The sequence below is a fragment of the Labrus bergylta genome, chromosome 2 (genome assembly GCF_963930695.1).
Source record: "Labrus bergylta chromosome 2, fLabBer1.1, whole genome shotgun sequence".
NCBI lineage: Eukaryota > Metazoa > Chordata > Actinopteri > Labriformes > Labridae > Labrus > Labrus bergylta.
In genome coordinates, this window is record NC_089196.1 from 32,181,971 (window position 1) to 32,204,539 (window position 22,569).

Below are 22,569 nucleotides of genomic sequence, written 5' to 3' on the forward strand. Positions count from 1 at the left end.
CTCAACCTCCACAGGGCTCCACGGTCAGGCTCCTCCATCTAGGAGACCAATGAATACGGGGGGCCAGCAACAGTGAGGAGGAGGGAGAGCCAACACCTCACTTCACAAAAAGGAGACTGGCCCCCGGATCGGCAGGTCCTCAGCCCGCTCCAGAAGTGATTTTTTATTTTTTAAATGTTATTTTAAGAGACATTTGATTTTTTTCAAAGGAAGTATTCTTTGTTGGTTAAAGAGTTTATGTTTCAATGTTTTATAAATAAATGTTTTTTGAATATAATCTGAATCTCTCTCCTGTCATTAATAACAACCTTAATGCATTTTAACACCTTTATTGTTTTTAAAACAGTTACGGGTTCATGAGTTACAGTATGTGTCCAGGAATAAGGACTAGTTTCACAATGTCTGAAAGGATTCTTGGATCAACTTTACTGTCCGTCTTTGCACAATATCACTAAAGGCCTAGTCCAAACCCAGGATGAGGAAACAGAGGTCCTGTCCTCACACGCTCAGTTCTCAAATATCTTTAGCAACATGAAAACGCAAAACGCAAGGTTAAGGCTGTGATGAGCATGTCAAGTCAAAAACGATGTCCTTGACATAAAATTAAACACTTTAATGCACACAGTGCACATGGAGTCATCACAGCTTCTGAAAACATGTCATAACCACGGGGTCGACCACACCTCTTCACTAAGATAAAGGTTTCTGTCCTGTCCTCGCTCCGAGTCAAAAAGACAAAAGAGATACCAAATTGATAAATGTTGATTCTCCTACTCTCCTTTAATCAAATCCAATAAGATTCACAAGCTCATACTTGGACCTTAAAGGAGCACTGAGGCCTAAGACCTGTGTCTGCCCCAATGTGCTTCATCTTACCAACATCTGCCTTACTAACGTCTGTCACTCATTACCATCAGCAGTCTCTCTACTCCAAGCACCTACACCAGTTTACTTCATTTATTAGTTTGTAGCTGCTAGATTATATGAACAGTTATATGTTCTCCTGCCTTCAGAGTGTACCTATGCATGAGTCAGAGTATGCTTCCCAGTGCAGACATTTTATCATCAGGTTTGTGTTTATAGATCATATGTGTGTCTCCACTGCACGTTAAATTAAAACCATGTGAAGCAGACAGTGAATGAGATGTTTAAGAGTCTTTGTTGTTAGACATGAGCCAGTGAGTACAGCTACTGATGTTTTTACTGAACAAGTTGAAGAGGAGCTCACAGTGAGCATTTGAAGGACAATCTTTTATTCTCATTCTGTTTGACTCAAGATGAGATGGAGGAAAGACAGTCTGCAGGAGACGTCATGCTCACTTTGAGGAGCTGGGCCGTATCTGAATTGCCAAGTACATACTCAATCTTTCAGTAGGCAGTAGGCAGTATGCAGTATGTACTATCCGTGCTGCATACTGTTAGTACCCACTATTCAGTATGCACACACAGTAGGCAGATATTTGTGCCTACTTTGTCTGATTCATTCAGTATGGAAGTGACGTCATTAGCCCGTGGACACCTCAGCGTGTTGCTATGGAGTTAGTGCTAGGGAGAAGAAGGCGAGCCAGGAGAAGAGCTCGGAGAAGACACTTTTTTCTCCTCCTGGCCTTGATGGAAGAGGTGAGTTCATGTTGTTTTACAGGTAGTAGTGAAAAGTCAGGTTGATCATTGAATTGACGCTTTGGTCACTGTGTGAAGGTGCAATACAATGAGTTTACATAAGAATGAATATAAATAAAGTATCATGAAGCTAACCACACGTAAAACGCTGGAGCAGGGTAATGTTAGCTATATAGTCAGCTGATTAAAGTTTGTTATCTCATTATTAACCATAATGCAATTAGTTATATAGTGTTTATCTTGTACTTGACCTGTATGTAGCTACCGAAAACATTTCCATGTAATACACACCAAATGCACATTAAAACTGTGTGGCATTGGGAAAAACTGTTTCTAATTATTAATAGTTTGCAATTGACAAAGAATGTAAAATAACGCAATGTGCAATTATTGTCTAAGTGAGTCCAGCCATGTAATGTTTCCAGTTATTTGGTTTTGCCGTTGATATAATATACTTGCATTAACTGAACAGCCTATTGTAAACTGAATTACTACACAGATTCTAACTCAGAACCTTCTTTTCCCCGCAGCATACCAGGGGAGCTAGAGGCATATACTGCCAAATAAACCTCCAGGTACCACTCCTGAGGCTGTACTTTGGTGGTGAGGATACAAGGCCACATTTCCGCCTGAGCAGGGGTGCCTTGAACTTGCTGATGGCTACTTTGGAGGAGGACCGCTCTACCCACGGCTGGGGCAGGGAACTGGAGATGCTGGTGTTCCTCTACTGGCTGGCTAGTGCCACATCATACCGTGTCGTGGTAGAGGCTTTTGCAATTCCAACACAAACAGTCTTTGACTTGGTGCACAAGGCCAGTAAGAGGGTCCTTGCCATTGTGAAGCGGGTGATCCGTTTCCCCACTGCTGCAGAAATGGACGGAGTTGGTGCTGGTTTTGCTCGCCTGGCGGGGTCGGCAGTGTTTGCTCGTGTGGCTGGCAGCATTGATGGCTGCCATGTGAGAGTGGTTGTCCCAGCAGCACACGAGCAGGCATATTTAAACCACAGGCTCTTCCACTCGATCCAGTTCCAGGCCATCTGTGACCACAGGGGGAAGTTCCTGGACGTCTTTGTGGGTTACCCTGGATCAGTCCATGATGCACGTGTCCTCAGGCACTCTGATATGTATGTTCATCAGCTGTACCCCTTACAGGCATGGTGCCTCATTGGAGATCCAAGACCCCATCACCCTCATCACACCCTATCGGGAGCCTGTACACCGCAGGTTCAATGGCAAGCTCTCCAGAGCCAGGCTCGTTGTAGAGCAGGCATGAAAACCAGGTGGCGGACCATCTTCCTCAAGGCTATGGAAGTGAGAATTCCATTTGCTGTGGAGGTGATAACCTGCTGTGCTGTTCTGCACAACCTGTGCCTGGGTACAGAGGACCTGGAATCCCCTTCTGATCAGGACGCGGATGAGGCTGACCCTGATCCTGATGATCAGGACGCGGATGAGGCTGACCCTGATCCTGATGATCAGGACGCGGATGAGGCTGACCCTGATGCTCCTGCTCATCCTTAGGTGGCTGATGGCCTTTGAGATCAGCTCGCAGCTGCAGTCTCAGCACCTGTAGTCTGTGTTCCTGCACTGTGTGATCATGACTACACCACTTGAAGAGCACCTGAACCTCGCATGCACAGCACATTGTTTGTCACTAAACACATTACACCTGACACATTTACACAATACACTATTCACCCTCCACTTATCACTGTCATAACATTTTCATTTTATTTTTTTATTTTTTTGGGAGGCCCTGGATCTGCGTTCTTGTCGCGCCTCCTGTCAGTACCTGTCAACAGGGAAGCTAATGATCCAACACAATTAACATTGTATTAAACAAAACAAAACATGGCTGGGTCAATATAATAAAGACTTTTCTTCAGGAAATTGCATGAATGGAGTGTTGCTTTTAATCATTTAAAGTTTATGGTCAGTGTGTATTTTCAGTGTAACCTAATTTACAATTGTCATCTACCTCCTTCTCAAGGATGACATTTAACATGTGGAGTTTGCATTCCACTTACCTTAACCTCAATCACAAGGACAACGGATTGACCTTTGTTTAGAGATTGAATCTAATTATGCTGATTGGGTTGTTGGGCAGCAGGAATTCTCTGTATTAAGAACATTGGTGATTTGTCTAGCGCTACAGCAAAAGCTTAACTTTTCATGTGCTATGCAAGAGGTGTTACTTCCTACATGAAGATTTTATGGGGTGAAAGAGCCAACTTCAGTTCCCAAAATGATTTAAAGGGTCCTGACATATCTCCCAAATGATATAATAACCAGTCCAGAAACACTGTTCAATCCATTGTTCAGAAATTTCATGCTAAGAATGAATGTGCCAGATGAATTGACACATTTGCTTTCATTACTGTAAATGGACAAAGGCCCCAGCAAAGATGAACAATGAGATTCACCATGAAGTCTAATACTGGCATGTTCTACATTTGTACAATATCTTTCATTATTGGAGATGTCATTTATAATATACAATGCAGACAAATACAGTATGTACAAAATCAATTATTTATTTAACAAATGACAAAATAAATTCCGCAGTTTCACTGGATGAATAAATAACACAAAGTGGCTTTAAATGCAAAAATAACAATCAAACAAACTTGCCAACATAAACATTATAAACAAATAAACAAAATATTTAAGAAGCGCTCCTCACGGGCAGCCGCTTCTCGCGCAAACCGCTCATCTCTATCCCTGCTTTCCCTGTCCCTCCTCGCCTGCTGCTCTCTCATCTCTCCTCCCTTTCCCTCATCTCATTGAGCAGCCTCTCCTCTCTCTCTTCTGCTTTCCTCTCCCTTTCCTCGTCCCTCCTCTCCAGCTGCTCAAACAGTCTCATCCACGGTGGTGGTCTCCTGCGTCTTTTGGCAGGTGGAGAGGAGGTGGAGGAGTGGGAGAAGGAGGACAGAGAGGAGGTGCTGGGTCTGGGAGGAGAGCCAGTGGCAGGAGAGGAGATGGAGGCAGAGGTGGAGGCTAAGCTGGAGGCAGAGTCAGAGGCTGAGGTGGAGGCAGAGGTGGAGGCAGAGGTGGAGGCTGAGGTGGAGGCAGAGGCAGCAACTGACTCTTGAGAGGGAAAGGACATGACAGCTTCTCCCTGGGAGGATGAAGATGCCAGGGCCAGCGGTGTGATGATGTGGCTGGCCCCAAGCACCTCATCCATTAAATTGTACCACTTCCAGGAAGCAGCTGTCATCTCCCCTCCCTCTGTACTAACCCCTGTTTTAGGGGTCCTCAGCTCCTGAGGAAACATGAGAATACACAATATTTTAGTGAACAATATCCATTCAAATACACAACCACGTTTCCATTGTAATGTTAAGCAATGAGGTATATTTTATGTTGTTCAGTTCAAATTCCATTGGCATACTGAATATTCTCAATGTTGCACAGTGTGAAATGTGTCACAGGAATCCTGTGTGCAGCAAAAATTGTCACAGTTGGCAGAGCCTCCTGGACCAGTAGCATGAATGGTCAAATAAATGGCATGTCAGTCTTGATCATGTAATGTGCAAGTTGTATGAGTTACATACTTTGTACTTCTGCTTCAAATTCTCCCACCTCTTCTTCAGAGCGAGGACGGGGACTATCCCCTCCACCCCCATCTCTTGTGCACATGCTCTAATGAGAAGTGTAGTGTAATTGTAATGGGTTAATACCAGGATAAAATCACCTTGAAGCTTATCTTCGAGTTAGACCATCACACGACATAGCACTGACATCGTCTTTTAAGGCAAAATAGTATAGATTGTGAGCCCATATAGCCTGTCGTAGCTCATGACAGCACCTATCTATGAAATCTACAGATGCAAATGGTATAACTTACTCAAAACCCTTGCGGGCAGCGTTCCGCTGTCCGGGCTCTCCACCGGATCAGCTGCCGCGTGTGGTCATCTGTCCCTGTGCAGCACAAGCACTTGTTTTCAACATCCATACAATAATCATGAGTAAATGTTTTTGAGCTTCTGATAACTCATTGCAGAGACTTTACATGATATGCACTGTGGCTCAGTGAATAATACAAAACGTCACATTGCATATAACCAATTTAACAACTTCACATTTGAAAGGCATGTTGCCTGAACCAGCTGCATCCATGGTCATTTGTTTTGCTTTGGAAGCGCACGTGAAGTGACGTTTTATATTTACGTTTCTCACACAGCATTGTGGGAGTTAGTATACACTAAATTTCCTGAAAGCACGCATCCGATCCATACTGCATGAAACCCGGAAGTTAGTAACCATACTGAAATGTTCAGTACACTGCACAGACCCAAAAAATGCATACTGAATGACCACGAAAGTTCAGTATACTGAAACTCCATACTGAATAGTACGTACTGCATACTAAACTGTGACAATTCGGAAAGGGCCCTGGTTTTCTTTTAGACAGGAAGTGAGGAACATGTGTCAGAAAACTTTGACAGCTTCTGATTCAACTAAAGTTTGTAGGAATCAGATGAAGATGTTTAGCTGAGCTCAACACAAAGTTTGAATGTAGCACAGCTCTTCATTACACATGGTCAAACGGTCACCACAGAGCTCAGCAATCAATATATAGACACACAAACAACCAGGTGGAGGTGATCTCCATGATTCACAGTCAATCACGGAGAAATGTGGGCGGGTCTTATTTTAGATTGGCTAATTTAGTCAAAATGACATTAAGATTGACAGGTGGTTTGACTGATCACGTATGTTTATTAGCATTTAATACACGTAACAGTATTTATCAAAGTACTTTTGTTATATTAAAGCTGACGTTTTACAGATAATTTTAGTTTAATTGTCTAATTAATAATAACTGTTTTGTTTCAAGTTACATCAATTTATTACACTATCTTCAATATTTAAATAATAAAAGTGAGAAGATAACAGCACTAGTGACCCTGGATTACACAAGGTATGCCAAAATATATTGTATATATAAAGTATACCCAGTATATATATATATATATATATATATAAATAAATATATTTAGCATATTTTAATGCAGGTAGATCATTTTAAAAGTAGCTCACAAGCCAAAAAGTGTGGGCACCCCCAGCTTACAAGATGTTTGAAATCACATGCTGATCGTTACACCAGCAGGTAAAGAGTCTTAATTAGTTATTGGATGCACCTGTGGAGGTAACCACACAACTTAACATGTCTCACTTTCCACTGAAAAAAGTCTGAGATGGATTTAAATGTCTGCACAAATCATTATTGTCTGTTGGGCCCACCTATGAGTCAATAAAAATATTCCTCATGTCCTGTTTAAAGAACATTTCTCTGTTTTCTTCTCAGCTTGAGAAACTCTTCATCCTGTTTAAAGTCCTCCTCACTACTCATCACAGTTTTACACCTGAGGAGCTCTCCGAAGGCCTAAGACACTTTGTGAATGACTTAGTTACAAAGATCTAGTCCTAACTTTGAGGGGAAATGTCCTGATTCTACAAACTTTCTTAGAATTTTGTCACTAAAAGCAACTCTTAGTACTTCGGAGGCTTTGCGAATACGGCCCCTGAACACTCACTATTCAACATCTTTTAAGCTACCGGTATTTAAACTTGTAATAGGATAGAATATGATTCATACCAGAAAGTGTCAGGCTAAGTAGAGCTATAGCCGACTACAATCAGACGTGTTGTCTTCAACATGAGTTCATTTGAAATTTTATTGTGTCAGCTTGAAATCATACAACCATGTAGTGTAGTGGAACAGGAATGTGCACGGTGAATCAAATCCCACACAATCCATGAACCAATAAATAACACGTCTCGATTGCACTTCATTTTATTGACCACTAGATGTCCTACTCGAGCACTGTGTCATTGAAGCCTCGAGTAATGAACCATTTTTTGAATCAAGTGTGGAGGATTTATTAGCCATCATCAGTCATGAGGCTTCATCTTCCCATCTCTATTAAGTTGACCATGAAAAGTCTACGAGTAGGCCTACACACACAGACCAATCAGTGTGCTGTCCTCTTCTACCTTTTCTACCCAGTCACCTGCTGCCTGTGGCCAATCAGAGAGGCTCTCTGAATCGGTGTCACTCTGAGCCAGGTGAAACCAATCTCCCTCACCGTACTGCTCTCATGGGCTGAATCAAGATATCATCCCTAAACCCTAAACCCTGAGCCCTTTCTGACTTTATCGACATCACCTGGAAAGTGATTGAGTGCATGAGGCTGCGAGGGCTCTAATGGTTAAATACAAATGGGACAGCACTTTGCAACTTCTCTGTAACCATGACTACATGATGTCATGTAGCAAAAGCTTATTTTACATTTTTTACTTTACTCACTCACAGCCATGGCGCTTATAAAAAGTTCTACTATAGGCCTATATGAATGTCTTCGTTGTGGGATAAATAAAGATTTATCTTCTATAAATATAACGGACTAATATGCTCTCTATCTCTCTTGTTTTTGTTTTGCCTAAAGACTCGCAGTAGAGTACTGTAAATAGAGCGTGGTTTCACCTGCCTGTTTTTTTATCGTGGGCTTCCCTGGGGAATCATATGTTTCACGTCACAATGCTATGAACTATGGATAATTCCCTCATGTTAAGTCTGCAGATATTCCCACTTACGGACAGGGTGCATAAAGGGCTCTTAAAGTCAGCGAGAGATCCCTCAAACACTTGAAGACTCGACTGTGGGACAACACTAAATCCTCACAGACTTACTGGGAACGGGCACCAAAGTTGATGAGTGTGTGAGGGTGGACATCGAGATTGGGCCACAGACAATGACACCAAAACAGGATTTATAAAGTTCAGGCAGACCAGTGGCCTCAGGGAGTCAAGCGGACACCTGAAAGACTCTCAGATGTGCAAATGATATTAATGCTGGGTTGAAAGTTCAGTAAAATAATACACCATTGGATTAGGTTTATTTCCAAGAAAAGGAGGGATGTCATGTATTGGTTAGACAAGTCAGATAGTAAACAGGAAGTAAAACCATATGGGAACATGACATTACAGTCAGAGTGCGATAAGTTGTAGGTTTGCGGTTCAGACAATAAAGCAAGTGAAAGTAGAAGCTTCATGATTCAATGTAATTCAGTATTAAAATAGGCACACTACATGTACAGCCAACAGATTCCTTTCTATGTGGATACACTTCTAAAAGGCTAGAAAGGTGACATTACCTAGACTTGTAAATGTCAGACATATACATTTCAGTCTGAGCTAACATTGTTACCTTTTAAAGCTCCCAACATACACTCTGTTCCCCTCCACATAAAGCTCTGCTGCTCTGAGACTCTTACACATACTGCTACAGCTATTGAGACCCAAAATAAGAACCACCCTAAGATGGTAGACAGATTGAAATATCCACAAAATCACCAAGATGAATGAATTCATGATCATACTTACACAGACAACAGGATGTGATGAAACGTCTTCATGTTTCTCCTCTCAGCTCACATTAACCTTCATGTGTCACCTGAAACAGGTCAACACATTTCAATCACAGCTTCTCTAATGTGCACAGGCTCTGATAGCAGCTGCTGTGACTGTAATGTTAGTAAACAGCACCCTCTGCTGGCCACAGACACATAGTAATAAAGTCATTCAATGGGCCCTGCTTATTCTGAAATGAGGATTACATCAAGACAAGCAGAGAATAAATATTTAACTTTAATTAAATGGTCAAATATTCAAACAGAACAACGATGAAGATTACAGATGTACTCATCATGTTTGTCTACCGTTTAACTTTTAATACGTTTTTCATTCTTTACACTGTGGACCATTTGTTGACAATGGCGTGAGTTGTGGCGCGGGAATCGGACTGTGATCCGGCCTCTTCAGGCACGCATTTCTCTTTTATTCTCTTTTATCCTCTTTTATTTCCCCTTCTACGAACATACACACACACATATTCCCGTGTAAACGTACATCTGGAGACCAACTCCACCACCGCGCCATTACGCACAGAGATCTATACACTCGCGGCTATCCAGACGCCTCGGAGACACAGATCGTGTAGGGCCGAACTCGGTCTCTTTTAGACATTAAGGCCACATTTAGGCCTTTGTTAGGTTTGCGCCATCGTGAACGACCACATGGGTACGAAGCCATCTCCCCCCTTTTCTTCTTCCCCCTCTCTCTCTCTCTCTCTCTCTCACACACACACACACCTACATTCACACCCTTTCCACAAGCCTTTGCTTGATAATGTTTGTTGCTTAGATTAGTTTATAATAGTTATTTGTTTAATTAAGTTCATTGATTTTGGATTGATGTTGCTTTGTTTAAATAAATTCTGTTATAATTTAAGAGAGCAGTTGTTTGTGGTTACTGGTGTATTTGCATTGTGATATAAGCTGGGTGCGAAGGCTTTGTGTACGGATTTCACGCCTTCAATTTATTAAATATAGTTATTCATTATTAATAATATTAGTAATTAAATAACTAATTTGAGACTGATTTGAGTGATATTTTGGTTATATTTACCTGATTACAGGTTGGTGCCCCAAAACGAGATTAAACATAGTTTAATGATATTTTATTTATTTTATTAATAATTAAGTATAATTATTAAAGAATATAACCAAAGTTGACTTGATACAACCCCAACAAATGGTGCCCCGTGTGAGACCTTCAATAAATCAGCTTTATTGCACTGTTAATGCACAGTAATCCAAACTTAAATCCTAAAAAGGATCCTTCTGAAGAAAATTATATTTTCTTTAAATTTTTGTGGTTTAAGCAAAGCAGACATCAAGCTGTGGCTTAGTTGTGTTGTATGTTGTTAGTTAATGGTTAAAGCCATAACTGTTGTCCCCTTTGGGTCCATCCAACAATTGGACATAATGATGCAGCTAGTGTGACTTTATCAAGGAACTTGATTTGTTGCATTCATCTAGATTTTGATCCTGAAGTATTCTACTAAAGGATTGTGGTGCTCCTTGTTGTTTGAGAGCCATTTGGCCATCCAAGAGTGTAACCTCATCATTGTTGCATAGCCAGTTGTCTGAGAGGTGTGAGTTCCTCCCTTCCTTTGAGGACTTGAGGTGTGAATCCCCTCTCCTATCTTCCAGGATAGACTGCAGTGATCAGTTGGAAAACTTAGATAAGATTTGCTCTTGTGTACCAAGACCCTAGGTGAGTCGGGAGCTGAGACTCCTTTTGGATCAGACGACGCAGCACTGCAAGAAACTGCTGCCGGTCTGACAAACCTCTCCTTAGAGGAGAGTGTCAACCTATATAGCTAGTCAATTAGCATTAGTGATTAGAAGTTAGAAGAGCTAGTTGATCTTGTCAACCACAGAGCCAGGCTCACCCCTAATAAAGACAGAATGTATGCAGAAGACATACATCAACCATGGGCCTAAGCTCACGATGGATCAGATGATCCACCCCTTCAAGACGTAGTTGCTAATCTTATCCACCTCCCTATAGAGCAGCTCGACAGCCTGAATTCCTACACCCTCAGCACATGTGAAGAGAAACTAAAGGGCTTGGTTGAATATGCAAATCAACCAACTGGAAAGCCAACACGTACAGTTTCAGATGTTCTAGGCGAAATTCTCCTCCTTTATCAGCGCAAATCAAATGTGCAGAATGAGATACACCAGGAACAGCTAGCCCGGGTACTAGAAGAAGGACAGATCCTGTGGGACGACTTCGAAAGAATGCAGGATAAACTAAAGACCTTGCAGGAAAATTGCAAGGCCCTGCAGGAGGAGAATAAAACACTGCATGAAAGCAGCAAACTGGCCGAGCAGAAGAAACGAAGTGACCCGGTACCCAGATTTCAGGATAGGCAGATAAGTACTGCAGCCCCCAGATCAGCTGAGGAAACCTCAGACAAAGGATGGGAGACTGAAACAAGCCCCTGGAGGAGGGAGACAGACATGTTGCAGGATCTGGAGGAGAGGGGAAGGCACCGCCGGGTCGACCCAGGCACAAAAGCGCCCACGTCCTCAGACCACCCGGTAAAGAGCTGGATGATTAAAGATGAAGGGCCCCCGCGTTCCGCAATACGCTTTGAGCAAAGAGAACCCTCACCCCGCAGGAGGAGAGGCTTTACTCCCCCTAGAGACAGGGAGGAGACACGGGCCCAATTGGGCACCGAACGCTACCTGTCCCACGATAGACGGCCACGTCTGAGCCGAACACAAACCCCGCCACGGTTACAACTGTACTACCGTGACAACCACAGGGCTTACGATTCGTCAGACGAATTGGACGACCCTCGCCAGCCTTTGGGTCAGGGCCTGCGAACCAGGCAGATAGAACCTCAGGCCAAAGATCTGAAGCGTTTTGACCCAGATAGCCCAGATTCAAGTATTAACGACTACCTTAGAGAAGTTGACCATTGTCTCCTTGATCTGCCTCATGCGTCCTCACATGAAAAACTGAAACGGATCTGGAAGACTACGGCTAGGAGTGTCCGTGATTTCATGGGGACACTCCCACCAAAGGTCTGATCCTTGCAGAAAGGAAACAAATCTGTTAGTCAGCACTTACAAACTGCCAAGCAGAAAGTGTTGGACATGTTTGAATTAATTCAGGGAGCACAGGTAAGCATGGAGCAAGACATATCGTCAGGATATGACTCTGATCCTGGACCAAGCCCCTTAAGAGATCAAACAACCCTGCTGAAAAAGCTCAGTAAAGAACCGAGAAGCCAGGATAACCCAAGGACTGAGGAAATAAGTCTAGTTTTCCCTGATTTTGACTGTGGAGCCCCGCTCCTTGGGGAAACGCCTTAGTTCTCTGACAACTGTGACACCCTTTCACACCTTCACAGGTTTGAATCACCACATAGGAAGGGGGGTGACTTCTCAGCCCCCAGAGGCAGAGATAACACCAGGCCCCCTCCTGCTACCTGTAGGTTCCCATTGCAGGATTCACGGCTGAGGAATATCCAAACCTCAGGTGACTCGGATGGCTCCCTTCTACCCTGAGATCAAAGAATGTGCATAAGGCTCATTGAATCTATGGCAAAGGATGTAGAGCGGTTTGATCCAGATAACTCAGACCTCTGCATCGATGATTACCTCGGAGCGATTAACCTGTGTCTCAGTGAGGTACCTGATGCATCCACAAGAAAAAAACTCAGGCTGATCTGGAAGACAACTTCCAAGAGTGTCCATAACTTCACGACTACCCTTCACCCTGAGATCAGATACCAGTACTCTGCGCTCTGCAATGCTTTGCGCCAGGAATACTCCACCTACATTGACCCTGCATCTGCCCTTCTTAGTGCTTTCAGTGTCGTGCACCAGAAGCACGAGTCCCCCAAAGATTATTACTGGCGACTAAGATCTGCATATTTCCAGGGACGTGAGGCTTCAGGTTTGGAAGAGAACCCAACTTTCAAGTCCATCTTCATGCACAATCTGCATGGCTGCGTGCGTCACCCAGATGTCACCCTGCATAGTCGTACACATCAGCTTAGTATGAAAGAGATCAAGAGATCACGCTTATGTCACGTGTCACGTGACCCGATTCTGACTCCACATAGGAGTGGGGGTGTAGCATCCATTCTGGAAACACAACAATGTCACTCTACCGACATGAATGTTTCCTAGTCCCTGTTTTGTGTTTTGACATTGGTAGGGAGACACATAATATACATGTACATTTACACACCTACATGCCACAAACACCTTCCCACAGGCTTACTCCTGCCCAGGCTAGAAGTTAGCCCACAAATATACACCTGATACTCTTCTCTTTCTCTCCTCCTCTTGTCTGTTTGTTTCATTTGTTTTGTTAAAGAATGCACCTCCAGTAGCAAGGCTTTGCTAATGCCTGGTTAAGTTTTATGCCTAGCTTTAGACATAGTTAGACAGTCTGCCCAGACTTTGCCTCAGTGTCTGCCCAGACCGAATGCCTCTCAAAATGTATGGACTTTTTGCTCACTAACTATTTGAACATTTGTCTCCTAACACATGGACTGTTGGCCCTATTCGCCCTAAAGACCGCGACCCGCAATCCCATTCTTCAGGACAAAGGGGGGATGTTGGGCCACGCAGGCTTAGGACAGTCAAACAATGGACTTGGGCCTGCACCTCTGTAAAAGCCTCATTTGAGTTATTCACTGAGATCACAAAGAGGCCTAAAAGGACTCTTAATCCCAGAATCCCCTGCGGTACTTCACACCTACGCGTGAAGTAAGGGGGGACCGGAACCTCTCTCTCCTCATTGGAGGGGACCTGAGGTAGACCCCCCATGGAGCAGGCCAGGCTACAAAAACTCCAAGACTTCCATTGTTCTTCCTCTTTCCACGCGCTGACTTCTAGTGCTCGGAGACCCAAACTCACCTCCTGTTTCCTGCAACAATCTTCCTTTGTTTTAAGGTTTTTTTTGACGCGCAGGTAATCCGCGGCCGGCAGTGTTCTAAATTCCGAGCTCGGATTGTCCAGTGAACGCATCTCAGTTTCTCGGAGAGCGTCTGACTATAACAGGTTATCAGAAAGATAACGGTCTTATTCCGTCCTGCAACGAAAGGACATCAAAGGACATCTTTCCACTCGACGGAGAACCAACGAAGCCGCTCTCACCGTAAGGGACCCTCGCTGCCATCAGATGCCTCTGCACCAGGACGGACAGAAGATCTGCTCCATCGCCGGACTCTTTTCCTTCACCAATCGCGGACAAAGCGATTCACAAGTGAGGCTTAATTAGGTCTGGGCAGAATTAGCTTTAGAGAGTGTTTTTAACAATTGTTGATCGAATCAGAAACTGTGTCTTTGTTGGACCGCTGCATCCTGAGTTTTACCTGTTTAAAACTCCACCACCGCGCCATTACGCACAGAGATCTATACACTCGCGGCTATCCAGACGCCTCAGAGACACAGATCATGTAGGGCCGAACTCGGTGTCTTTTAGACATTAAGGCCACATTTAGGCCTTTGTTAGGTGTGCGCCATGGGAAGGGCGACCACGTGAGACGAAGTAATCGTCCCCCCCCTTTTCTCTCCCTTTCATCCACACACGCACGCACGCACGCACCCACGCACCCACGTACCCAGGTCTTTGTTAGGTTTGAGCCATCGTGAACGACCACGTGGGTACGAAGCCATCTCCCCACTTTTCTTCTTCCCCCTCTCTCTCTCTCTCTCTCTCTCACACACACACACACACACACACACACACACACACACACACACACACACACACACACACACCTACATTCACACCCCTTCCACAAGCATTTGCTTGATAATGTTTGTTGCCTAGATTAGTTTATAATAGTTATTTGTTTAATTAAGTTCATTGATTTTGGATTGATGTTGCTTTGTTTAAATAAATTCTGTTATAATTTAAGAGAGCAGTTGTTTGTGGTTACTAGTGTATTTACATTGTGATATAAGCTGGGTGCGAAGGCTTTGTGTACGGATTTCACGCCTTCAATTTATTAAATATAGTTATTCATTATTAATAATATTAGTAATTAAATAACTAATTTGAGACTGATTTGAGTGATATTTTGGTTATGTTTGCCTGATTACAGGTTGGTGCCCTAAAACGAGATTAAACATAGTTTAATGATATTTTATTTATATTATTAATAATTAAGTATAATTATTAAAGAATATAACCAAAGTTGACTTGATACAACCCCAACAAGATGTATAAGTGCAGTTATAAAGGGATATAAGACAATTCTATTGACAGAAATCTGTCTCTACTTTTTTGACATTGATGTTTTGTTGCTGACATATGAACCAGTAAGTTTGGGGCAGCTATGACATTTGAATTGAAAGGGTTTATATGAAACAGTTACAGTGTAAGGATCCTTCTTCTCTCCTGATATCTTCTCTTCTTTCTGTCACTCTGTTTCCTTGGAGGCCTCTGTGTTGGGTAGCACAAGTTCTTCAGACAGCTCATGTGGAACCTTGTAATAAATAAACTGATGTAGAGTGAGAAAGACTTTCATCTACTTGTGTTATTTTGTGTCAAGTGTCTAAAGTGTCTTTGGTAAAGAAAAGGAGTTCAGCAGATCCTGATGCAGAGCGACCACAGTCAGGTCAGGTCGATGTCGATTTCACTGAAAACCTGTAAGCCTTAATAAGAATCCTGCAGTCAGAATACAAAATAAAGAAAATTAAAAACTGAATGACAACACCTGTAGATGTCATCTGGCATTCTGGATTTACTCAACATCTTGTTAGAAGAAATGATAGAGATGCATTATAGCCTTCAGTGTGTGTAACTAAATGGTATATGGAAAAAAAAAACACTTCAATGGTCTGTGTATTTGTTCTATTATCATTTCTCTCTTTGGCTTCCTTTTTGCTGCTTCACTGCTTTTTATACACTTTCAGCTAAGAGGAAAATGATTCTTCGATTGGTCTTGGCGCTATCCAATTCCCACGGTAACCTGACTCGTCATCAATCTTAAAACTTTTCTATTTCAATAAAAGTAACTGCTTTCATTTATCAATATTTCACCTCCAAGCAGACCCTTATTCTAAAAGACTGAACACATTGGTTTGGGTTAGGCCACGATAGTAAAAGAGTTCGAAGAGGAGACTTTAATGCAGCGAGGTTACAACTGTTTATTGTGTGTGGTTCAGAAAAGCAAGGAAAATATCTATGAACAAAATTCTTCACATATACATTCATATTATAATTGTAAAATATACTGGGGAAGCAGTTTTCCACTTATACAATGTTAACCATGCATCTTTTAGCATCCTTACCTTCCTTTTTCCCATTTTAACACCAAACAAAACAAATTAGAATTCAAGTTAATATAACCATTAAAGGAATCTGAATTTTAGTATCTATTCAGTTCTTTATCTTTTGTTTATAATTTAAACAAACCAGTTAAATGTGTTCAATATTAATTATTATTTACCCTTCTAATTTAATTGTTTCATGTGAACACTACACTATAAAACCAGAATACAGAGTGCATCACTATGAAATAAACAGCCTACATTAAATACATGTCACCATTCAAACATTCTGAACAGATAATTACCAAAGAACACCGCACACTTACCAAAGGTATCTCTGCTGTCTTCCTTTCATTGAATTCAGCCTGAAAGTGTCTCAGCCTCTCACCTCACTCCTGCTCTCACACACACCGCTGACACTCCTGTCTGTCAGTTAGAGCCACTCAGCAGGTTTACACACCTGGCTCACAAAGGTTACCTGATTTCCTGACCTGCTCAGTGCTGCTCTCCAGTGTTCAATACAAACTTTAAATAAAGGCTGACAACAGAGATAACCTGATAAGTAATAATAAAGCTGATTAACCTTTAAACACAAAGTAAATAAAAGCATATAAATATTTAAATTTTCAGATTGTCCTTAGATTTTAACAAAACAAAGACTGATTTAAAAAAATCCCCCAAACACCAAACATTTGTTATATGGAAAATAACTTTATTTTGTGTGTTTTTTCATTAAAAATATTATCATCATGTAATCAAACTGGCATTTAAAGGGTTAAAAATCCTGATAATTATTCAATATTTGATCGTTTTGATCAGGACTGAAGTTGATCAAAAGATTTAACCCAAAAAGCAGAAAAAAAGAATCTGTAATATTTTATAGCAGTTTTTGGAAGTGAACATTTTTGTCCTTAATGACTGAAGAGGGTAGTACATTTTAAATCTGATGCTACACAAAAACTAATAATGCATTAAAGTAAATATTTTGTATAATCTTTGACATGTCCAAGACTGATTTAAAAAAAAAATCCCACAGCCACCAAATATTTGTTATATGGAAAATAACTTTTTTTTTCATAAATAATAACAGTGACATCAAGTGATGAAATTGCCATCTAAAGGGTTAAAATCCTCAAAATGATTGAATGTTTGGTAGTTTTGAGCAGGGCGGAAGTTGTTTAAGAGATTTATGCAGAAAAAAAGCAACAACAAAATGTAATCTGTTCTATTTTTATAGCAGATTATGGAAGTGTAGATTTTTGTCCTGAATGACTTAAGAGGGTAGTAAATTAAACTGATGCCTGAGGGTTTAAAGTGTGTCTTATACAGCGGATTTGACGGTAATAACAGCTTATTTCAAGGACCTTTATATAAAGTGTTACCCAAGAAGAACTTAGACTGAGGTTCTGCCTGTGTTTAAACGGATGTCATTAAACTCTTTAACCAGAGCTGTCTCAGTGCTGCAGTTTGGTCCAAAACCTGACTGGAAGACATCCAAACAGTTGTTCAATATCAAGAAGTTATTTAACTTCTGAAACACAGCTTTGTCTATCATTTGACCTAACAGAGGAAGATTTGATATAGGCCTGTAATGATTCATTATTGTCTAGATTGTTCTTTTCTAGGAGTGGCTGTTGTTTTCAGGGCCTGTGGGAAGACACCTGAGAGACAAGTTTACCATTTGTAACAGATCTGGAGCCATGACTCCTCCTCCTGCTGCCAATATCAAGACAGCAGGAGGAGGACTTTAATTGTTTAATTGTCACTTGTTTTTTATTGGTGAGATCAGAACAATACAGACATTAAAGAAGGGGGTCCATTGTTTTTCTGTGATGTAGAACATTTAACCCCCATTACCACCCCCACCCCCCATTATCACACCCCCCAACCATGAAACAGACGAGCTGGACAGAGTGAACAGAGTCAGCTGATCTTCAGTCAGCAGTGTTTCTCAGACTGACAGACCACACAGAGACACTGAAGAACCAGGAGACCAGAACCCAAACCCAGGATAGAGAGGTTCAGTGAATGTGGTGTTGAAGGTGTGGAGGTGGATCAATGTGTCAGAGGAAACTCTGTAGAAGGACAGAGAGCCAGAAGGACAGTCCACATACACTGCTACTCTGTTAGAGACAGAGGAGGAGGAAGAGGAGGAGGAGAAAGAGGAGGAGGAGGAGGAGGAGGAGATCTCTGTTTCTCTGTTATTGTGATAGACAGAGTAACCTCTATCAGAGCAGATCAGACTCCAGGACTGATCATTAAATCCAAACGAACATTCATTCCTGCCTCCTCTGCTTCTGATTCCTCTGTAACTCACTGATACATTAACCTTTCCTCTCCACTCGACCTCCCAGTAACAGCGACCAGTCAGACCAGTCCTACACAGCAGCTGAGGCCAGTGTTCAAATCTGTCTGGATGATGAGGATATGACTGATGCTCCTCCACACATGTCACCTTCCTGTTGTTGTCAGAAAGTTTGAGGTTTCTGTTCACTGTGTTTGTGTCCAGTTCCAGCTCACAGGCGTCTGATGGAGAGAACGAGACACAACACAGCTGCAGGTTATCATCTGTTCATTCATCAACAACTTTACTGACACTTACTGATAGGAGTTTAAAGGTACTCGGACCGGATCGTTTCGGTACAGGACTGATCCGAGTACGCGCGGAACAAAAGTGATTTAATCTGTGTTCCCACACGGACCGCAAAGCAGAAGCACATCTCAGGATAGAGGAAGGCTGCGGCTGCTGATATGGGACACAGCTTTTAGTTAGTAACTTGTAAAAAAGTTCAAACATAAACTGTGCAAACTGTGCAGATTAGTAGTTCCTCGAGTCCTGTTGGTCTGGACAGTTGCATATAACCGGGATGGAGTTCTTTTTACAGACTTACTCTTAAGTTTTGTTTTCATTTTCAGCGACGATCCCGCTCAAACTAAGAGCAAAAGGGGAGGGGGAGACACGTCTGTGTGGGAAAATAACCTGCAGCATGATAGGATGAACACCTCCCTCCCCATTCCCACAATAATGGACAAAGAGACGTTGACAAGACGAGAGTAGTGTGCCGTTCTTGTTCAGCGGACATCGGGTACGTCACAGGCAACACGTCCAACTTATTAAAGCACTTGAAAAGGCACCACGCAAACATCACTGCAACTAGGAAAAAACAGACAGCCTTTTGCTAATAATTCTAAACGGGCCAAAGCCATAAAAAAATGCCATTGAAGTTCTTATATCGACAGAGGGAAATATTAATAGTTCTGAAACTACACTGTCCCAGATGTGATTAGGTTTATTATGTGCTCAAAGAGCATTCAAAAAAGTGTTGCCTTCATAAACTAAAAGGTGGAAGTGTAATTAAAAATAAATATTTTTTACATATAGGCTATATTAATGACTTCATTTCATTCTAAAATAACTTTATTTCATTTCATTCATATCTTTTATTTATTGGAGACTTTTTTTTGATTGAAGGAAGCAGCATAAGTTTCTTTTACGTTTTTTTTTTACAGTGTTTAATTTAAAATGTTATTAAAAAGTAACCTGAGCAGGTGTACAAGTCTGAACTGTCGGTGTTGCACATAGTCCAATGTGAAAAAGGGAAATTATAAATGTTCCTAATAAAGAAAAAAAAGCGTTGCATCAGGTCCCTTTACTGTAGTGAAAATGTACCAAACCGAAGCTTCAAAACTGAGAACTGTACCGAACTGAAATGTTTGTGTACCGTTACACCCCTACTTACTGAGAGTCAATCAAACTTACAGTTCATGTTCAGCACTGAATGATGTTTGACAGCACTGAAATGTAATAATCCACTTCTAATCAAGTTCAAATGGAGTTACCATGGCAGCCAGGAAGAATGGAGATCCAAATCAACAAACACATGCAGTGAATAAAGTCTGACTAATCAAAGTGCAGCACAAAGAATCTATGAACCATCTGCTGTCTCCAACTGTTCTGTCCTCAGAGGTCACATTCAGCACAAACAGGAGCCTCATTTCCACTTTCACTGTCACACACAATGTGATGGCAGCAGGAGTGTGCCACGTCCCTTTGTCCTGTCTAACTAGTTTTAAACTGTGTTTCTGAAGTCATGGAGACCATTTCTTTACCATCAATCTAGGCTCTACAACATACATGTTTTTGTTTTAATGTAAATTTAACTGGACTGGATGAACAGATCAAAATCTGAAGAAACAGATGACATCTCAGTCCTTGTGAGTTTTTCTCTGCTTGTCTAAGGTGTAGGCCACGCCGTCCCGACCTCACCTGGCCACCTGGCGGCCTGCAGCTGACTTGTGTATTGTTGTTGGATGTTCCTGCTGGCCTGTACTATGGTGATCGTGGACTTTGCTGTGTGCCTTACTGTCTGCACAGCCAGAAGACGAGGAGGAGAGCTAGCTTATGTCTCTAAAGATATTCTGTTACTATTTCATCACTGAATTCACGTCTGGATGTTTTTGAGGAGAGAACTTGATGTTAGAGACTCTGCATATTTACATGTTTGTGAAAATGAACGTCAAATCAAAAATGATTTCTGTTGTTTTTAAAGTTGATGAGCTCCACGAGCTCGACTACGAGCAGCCGGCCAGCAGCCAACATCAAAATGTGAAATGTCACAAAAACTGCATGTTGTAAAATATACATTTCTGTTGGATGCGATGAATGGTGATTTTCTATTCACTGGATTATCACTTTTATTTCAGTTTACATTTTTTATTTCATATTTAAACTCTCATGAGTTTCCATCACCCTCACTTTTATCATCACTTTGTGTTACTTCCAGCCCTCATCCTGTTGTAGTCTGAAAGGTTTAATCATAACAGAAACACAATCTGGACAGCAGCAGGCACAAACCAATAGTTATCTAACCTCTGAATTTAGCCAAGTCATAAGATCATGTTCTAATACACACACACACACACACACACACACACACACACACACATACACACACACTCTTTCCTGTTAAGAGACCAGTTGTCTGTCCAGGAAACTTCTAGGAAATGGTCTTCATATAGCACACATGTTGTAATTGCTCAGTGTGTTAATTGCCCATAAAAGGATGATTGGGATGTTATAAAAGTTCCGGTTGAGCGAGGACGCTGGCGTGTATGTCGCCGCTTCACGATCCGTGACAAAAATCGTGTTTCTTTTGTGCTATCTATGCTTCTCCCTCCTACTTATCCTCTACTAACAGTCTGCAAACAGATCGACTTTGCTGCTGCTTTCAGTTTGTGTAAACTGACAGCTACTCACCATCTATGATGATCAGCTGTTAGCGCTAGCCGCCGATCAGCTGTTAGCTTCTCGCACAGCTATCAGGATATCTTCACCAGTCTGTGATCACTGGACCCTCGCCTGCCTTATTGGTGGACCGTCCTTCTTCGTCGGCCACGTCGGCTCCCTACCTGGCTTGGACCCGTCGCCCTGCGCCACCTGTTGGCTACCGCTGGCTGCCGCTTCCCCCCTACTCTGGCTCGGCTGCTGGCGGCGAAGAGGCCTGCCTGACAACCAGACTGCCGGCTGCTGCTCTCCTGCTCAGATTGTGTCCAGACGGGTCCCCCGTCTGCCACAAAATTGGTCCTTTCCTTATCCTGGTTTGGCTCTCATTCCTGCGGTTTTCCTGACCCCGGCTGGCGCCCGGTAGCTTGCGGCTTTCAGCCTGCGGCTAGCAGCTGCTCTCCCTGCTGCGGACATGGTACTACTAACATACTCCGCTCTGCAACTCCGGAATCTCGCCTGCCACTTCTCTCCGGACAACCTTGCTTCCATTAAATCTTTCGGACTCCTGCGCCGTCCTCACTACGTGCATAGGGCTGCCCGATGCAAGTTTGTTTACACTGACCATGCTATCCCCACTGTAGTGTCTGACCGGCGCCATCATCACAACAAATCACACGTGCACACCAGAAACCTGATACCTGTTGTTGTGTGTGTTGACAGAACCACTCCTCTCTCCCCCTCTGCTTCAGAATACACCACCGCCTCATTTATGCTGCAGAATGCTCGCTCCCTTAACAACAAAGCAAGCCTATTTCACTAAATATCAAACTTTACTGACAGATCCACGTCATCACAATCATTTAAACCGATGGTTTTATTTAGGCTATAATCGCGCATGTAGTGAGCCGTTTCCAATAAGTAACTTTCATTATGACAATATATAAACATAAAATAAAAATAAAAGTCCGCCACATACATATTGCATCAGCGCCGTCTCGCCTTCATTATCCCGGACGGACCTCAGAGGACCGGACTTGTACACTAATGTAATCACTGATGACAGTGGAAC

The 22,569-nt window shown here is 42.3% G+C and overlaps 2 protein-coding genes across 2 annotated transcripts in view; one reads left to right on the forward strand and one right to left on the reverse strand.

Moving 5' to 3' along the window:
- The window catches only part of LOC136181089 (NLR family CARD domain-containing protein 3-like), a 119,177-nt gene that overhangs the window by 28,153 nt on the left and 68,455 nt on the right, over positions 1–22,569 (forward strand). The gene's annotated exons all lie outside the window — the stretch shown is intronic.
- Positions 18,023–22,569, reverse strand: part of LOC136181061 (stonustoxin subunit alpha-like) — an 8,448-nt gene continuing 3,901 nt past the window's right edge. The window contains exon 4 of the mRNA XM_065961214.1: positions 18,023–18,802. Within this exon, the coding sequence (XP_065817286.1) occupies positions 18,228–18,802 (575 nt within the window). The 3' untranslated portion in view covers positions 18,023–18,227. The remainder of the gene's footprint in view (positions 18,803–22,569) is intronic.